This window comes from Convolutriloba macropyga, chromosome 2, assembly GCF_964194025.1.
Source record: "Convolutriloba macropyga chromosome 2, txConMacr16.3, whole genome shotgun sequence".
Classification (NCBI taxonomy): domain Eukaryota; kingdom Metazoa; phylum Xenacoelomorpha; order Acoela; family Convolutidae; genus Convolutriloba; species Convolutriloba macropyga.
The window spans coordinates 83,103,458-83,108,855 of record NC_134469.1 but is presented as its reverse complement, the minus strand read 5'-3'; the positions used below and the strand labels follow the sequence as shown (position 1 = coordinate 83,108,855).

General features: G+C 35.5%; 1 protein-coding gene across 1 annotated transcript; it reads right to left on the bottom strand.

Moving 5' to 3' along the window:
* Positions 1-1,101: 1,101 nt before the first annotated feature.
* Positions 1,102-4,946, bottom strand: LOC142335519 (urotensin-2 receptor-like). The gene is made up of 2 exons (XM_075384060.1): positions 4,899-4,946; positions 1,102-2,359 (listed from the first exon to the last, which is right to left on the bottom strand). Exon 2 carries the CDS (start codon positions 2,142-2,144, stop codon positions 1,161-1,163), a length of 984 nt encoding a protein of 327 aa, XP_075240175.1. The 5' UTR covers positions 2,145-2,359; positions 4,899-4,946; the 3' UTR covers positions 1,102-1,160.
* Positions 4,947-5,398: the final 452 nt, after the last annotated feature.

The window sequence follows — 5,398 nt, the reverse complement described above, 5'->3', positions numbered from 1 at the left end:
AGTAAATTTAAATTAATCAACTTAATTGAACTAAGGGGGATGATTATCTAGTGGTTGTCCGTTTTTTTGATGATTATTTTTTTCATACCCCAATTTATCCTATTTTAGTCTTATGTACCTCCCCCGATAGAGAATTTATTGTCTAATGTGAGCTGTTTCTAACCCGCGTGCGTTTGCTCACTCTAATCCTAAGGTATATCCTATGATTTTGTTCGGCGGACCAGAAATGAATACAAGTTTATTTCAAAATTTTTGATTACCAATGAAGCTCTGCTTCAACGCTTTTTTCGCTTATGTATAGCTTTTTGAATCCAGACGGAAACAAACTTGTCATTGTGAAAGTTATAATTCTTGTGACATTGTTAGGGCACGTGGCAATTCTTGGTTACAATTTTATTGAGACCTTGAAAGTTCTTTTGACCTTCAACAACCCCTGTACTTTTTGTTGTAAAAGTTGTCTGCGTTGCTTTTAATTGGCCTATAAGTCAAATCCACTTCCAAAGTAGCTATACTTAATACACTCACGTGCACATTTTAAAATGGCGAAGGTCTGCAGTACCAGAAATTAAAACGCCAGAAGTTCCTATGTAGCCAGAAGTTGAATTCCGTTGACTTTTTTCATTTTAAAACGTGCGCGTTTCGTGTTTTAAGCATGATTGAGTGCCTCTGCAGAAGTCACTTCAAAATTCTGACTTATTATCTCGAACTGCTTCGCGGTTCTCCATAAACGCCAGATATTCTCAGTGACTTCAAGCAGAGTCACATAACCATTACTTAGGTACCTGTAGCTGCTCATAAAAGAGGGCGGGGAGGTCTTTTCGAAGTAATGTTAAGAGTAGTGTTAGGACAAAATACCCCAATACCAATATACCCAATGTGACAAAATAACCAAAATATACCCAGTATTTTCTCCAAATGTTAAACAATTATTTTGCAACCAGAACGATTTTTTATCACCTCGTGGGCCATGGTCATGCCCCAGTGGCCCGTGGGACTTGATATGAAACTATCACAGCCAAACATGGGATTCAATTATCAGCTGAATTATGGGAAAACATACTTGCAATACCGAGTGCGAAGTTGCAATCGGATTTATGGACGAAAAGATCAAAGGGAAAAAATTGGGTATAATGGCATTGGGTATTTTGTCATGCAACCGTTTAAAATCGGTGTTCAATTCTCGCCGTTGGACCAATGCGGCTCCTTCGAAGTGAGATGTCACTCGACTCCCCATTAGACTCCTCCGGTTTGCATCTATGACATAACTCCACAACATCTTCACAACTTGTAATCCGAAGAATGAAGTACAAAAAGGGGTCAATTGCAGGGTTCAAATATGTCAACACTATCGCATACACCATATTGTTGTTAGCGTCCCCTTTAGAATAAAGTTCACTTAGCATAAACAGCCAAAATGGCAGGTGAAGAACGAAGAATAGCATCATTATAGCCGAGAGAAAGTGTGTCAACCCTTGCTGATCTGTCGGCTCAATTACACGAGTGGCTAAGTTAGAATTGGCTTTAAAAATAATCGAAAAATTGAAAAACGCGACCAGTAATCCTGGAATCACATAAGACGTCACAAACATACACGTGAAATAAGCCTTGTAAAAACGTTCACTCATAGTATGACTGCAATTTTTCCCGTCAAAATTGCCGTAAAAAACAACGGGTGAGGCTAACACAGCCGCTATTGTCCATATTCCGACGCATGATAATATTTCGGGTAAAAACTGCCTTTCGGCAATCATAATTTGTGGATAATAAAATCGTAAATATCGCTCAAACGCTACAAAAGCCATTGTGAACGCTGATACATGAAATAATAGAAGATCAGCCGCGTTCATAACTTGACATAAAACTTCGTTTCCGACCCGTAAGTTGGTGTAGTATTCTAAATACACCCCCGTGAATAGAATGCTCAGGTCGGCTATGGCCATGTTGCAAATCAGCACCACAAATTTGTTCAGCTGTCGCGTTCTGTAACTGCTGCGAATCACAAAAATGTTGGCGATTGTCCCGATTATAAAAATTGTGGGGTAAATCAAATCTGTAACCTGATCAGAGCTTGGCTGCTTTTTTTCAGTGCCGATATCGAATAGAGGCGGCCATTTTGAGGACGAGTTGTTAAAGTTGGCGGCCATGTTTAAAGGTGAGCCTCAGGCAGCCGCCATTTTTATCATTGAAGCTGTAATAAGCAAATGGAAAAATAAAACTGATAAGAAATTTGTTCACCTCGGGAAGTTGTAACACTACTTTAGACTTGGCTGATTAAAACAGCTCTAATTTGCAGTAAAGGGGTTGAACAGTGATAACGATTTCCGATTCATCGGTCATTTCCGATTCAGATGCGACTGCCCTAGTAAAGACAGGATGCTAATGCGAGAAAACCTTGCAAGAAAGATGTTAATACGCTAGAAAAAATTGCCAAAAAAAAATTATAAAATTGCAAGATTTGAACAAAAATCTTGCAAGATTATGCATATTATTGCAAGATTCTCTCCTAAGATAAATATCCTGAATGAACTAGGGTGGTCCTCTTTTCTTGAGTCCTAGTAAAAGTCTTTCTGTTGGTGGCGCAAAATTGTTGCATGTGTCAAGTTTTAACAAGACCGTCATCATGTGTCAAAAATCCATGATTTTTAGAAACTTGCAAAAACTTCCAATTTTTATCAAGCCTGTCGATATCAAAATGTCATGGCAAGGTGAGTATCAAGTTTCGTTTAACTAGCAAGTATATTGAAAGGTGATCTACCAATTTTGTTGAAATTGAAGAAATATGATGACACTAGGAAATGTCCATGAATGAGTCGCAGGAGAGTCATTTCAAGAAGAACGCTTGGATTCTAGGAAATGATTTTTCACAACTCCGGAAATATAATTTCCGATCTGTTTCTGAGCAGGAGGATTGGTGGAGCGCAAAGTGAGCTGGTCATGAAACAGTTAGGCATTTTTTTCAGATATAATACTTTTTTTTACCATTTATAATCAAGACAGCGCATTGTATTTGCAATTTGCGTTATATTCCAAATAAAAATTATAAAATATTTCGAAAATAATATATTTGACCTTATCAAACTGTAATATGGAAACAACGGAACGGGCCAGATACATCAGAAAATATTTTTTTCTATTAAAAAATTTATTTAAAAAAATGTCAGCTGAAAATTTGTGGACTTACTTGACCTTTTTCAAAAAGTTCGATTTGCTTGCCTATCGGCTCGATAGATCAACAACAGATGAAAAAAAAATTAAGAAAAGCATCATCTTGATCACACCGGGTAGCCGTAGTTAAAAATTAAAACGAGTTAAACAAAAATTGCAAGTCAGTTCGCAAATTTTGTAGCGGAATATAAATTATTTTGCAAAACTTTACTAGCAGTTTTATTTTAATTTTGGTTTTTAGATTATTAAGTTTCGGAATTGTTTCAATAAAATTTTAAACTTTTTCTCCTGACAAATAGTGTCTGTAGTAAGTTTAGCTATACGGCACTTGTGAGACTTCGTGGCGCAGAATTTTCGAACTCTTTCCAATTATTTCTTAGTTCTGAAACGAAAACGTCTTTTGACTTCATCAGTTTTGCAAAACTCAAAATGAATCATATTTTTGAAGGAACCATGATTACAACTTTCTTTAATATGAAAATATACTCATATCATATAAATATAATCATTTTTGATATAAATTAACAGATATTTAACCAAACGCATTGTTAATTGTTTTGCAAAATAAATTAAATCCTAAGAATATAGAGTTCCAGAAACAGCAATCAGTCGCAGAGCAAAATTATCTTGAACAAACTCAGAATTGATTTTCAAAAGATAAGCGATTTTCAAAAGATAAGCAAAATTGTTATTTCCAGAGAGCTTTCTTGGAACCGGAGGTAAAATCAGCCCCTATCTAAATAAAAAAGGATAATTTCAGCAGTTTGATGTCTGAACAAATAAACATATTTGATGCTATTTTTTCATGAAAAAATGCAGAAATTTCAAATGTTTAGCTAAAAATTTTGCCAAATGTGGTGGTTCCGACTATTCTATTCTCTTCTACTCTCTTCCATCTTTAAACGTAAAACCAATGCGACTATCAAGAACAATTTCATCACACTTTAGCAGAATTTCATCAAAGTTTTAGCAAAAATTACGGAAAGTGTGAACAAAACAACGGAAGTTAGGCCCACGTTCACATTTCTTCAATTCTCCGTAATTCCTCCGCAGAAGTGAAAATCAAAAATACCTTTTTGAATTTGAAATTCTACGCTTGTCAAGCTTTTTAAAGATGCCACTCACAATCCTGTACGATGAATACCTCGATCGGTGAAATATGACTGAAGAAGAAAAAACCCAGTTTAGTATATAGTTCCTCCCTCCACTAAATGGGGTCGGAACAATTAACAGAATTTTCTTGGACCATACAGAAGTCTAATACATTTTTTCTGTTAACGAAAAACAATTTTTTGTATTCTCAGTTTTGAAATAGTTGACAATGATATATATTCGAGTCTAATTTTAGCAAATATCTAATGTGGCACTTATCGGTAGCGGAAATGTTATGTACAATTCGAAAAACAATACAAGATTTACGATGAAAAGCGCTGAAATTGAAAAGTTTCCACCGTACAGTGTAAGCATTTGTAACTGTGAATGTGGTGAAAGCGGTGAAAATTTTCAAGAACTGTATTAAATTTAGCGGTGAATTTGTTTTTTTTTCATCAAATTCAACTTTGAGAACTTCAATTTTTTCAATATTTCGCTTCTTTCACCGCAACCCCTTATTTTTAAGGTATTTTTTAGCGTGGATTCGTCAGGGAGGAATAATTTTTGATCAAATACGATTCCAAGATGTTAACTTGAGTCGGGTAAAACTCTTTCCAAAGACAAATTAGGAAAAGACTTACCTTCTCTTGCCCAGTTTTTACCGGACCAGTTCCTTTGATAAGTCGAGGTCACAGCCAGGGTAAGGTCAAAATTCAGTACATAATGCGTAGATGAGAGCACATAAAAAACGATTGTTTTCTTAAAATCAATTCAAAACAACATCTTTTCATGTTCAGTTTGTTTTATAAATTATCCGAGGTATATCTATGTATGTAAAACTGGTTACGGGTGTAGGTAGAAAAGGAACAAAATAAAAAGGGAAAATGAAAAGGATAAATGGATGCGACGGGGGCGGGCGCTTTTTACGTCCCCCAGGACTAAATTGCACGTGAACACTAGTCACAGTTGGGAAATTACTCTGGATTACAACAAACAAACTTGTCTACTAGATTTCCAGTCTAAGATAATTTTGCAAAAATGCAAATTTCATCATTTATGGTTAATTTAGTTTGATAATAAAGTATATCGACGCGACTAGGCTCAAATTTTGACAATTATGTTGCGTGAGACAAATTTATGT

What these genes read in the sequence shown, in the direction of transcription:
- LOC142335519 (XM_075384060.1), bottom strand. Translation starts at nt 2,144, where the DNA reads ATGGCCGCCAACTTTAACAACTCGTCCTCAAAATGGCCGCCTCTATTC.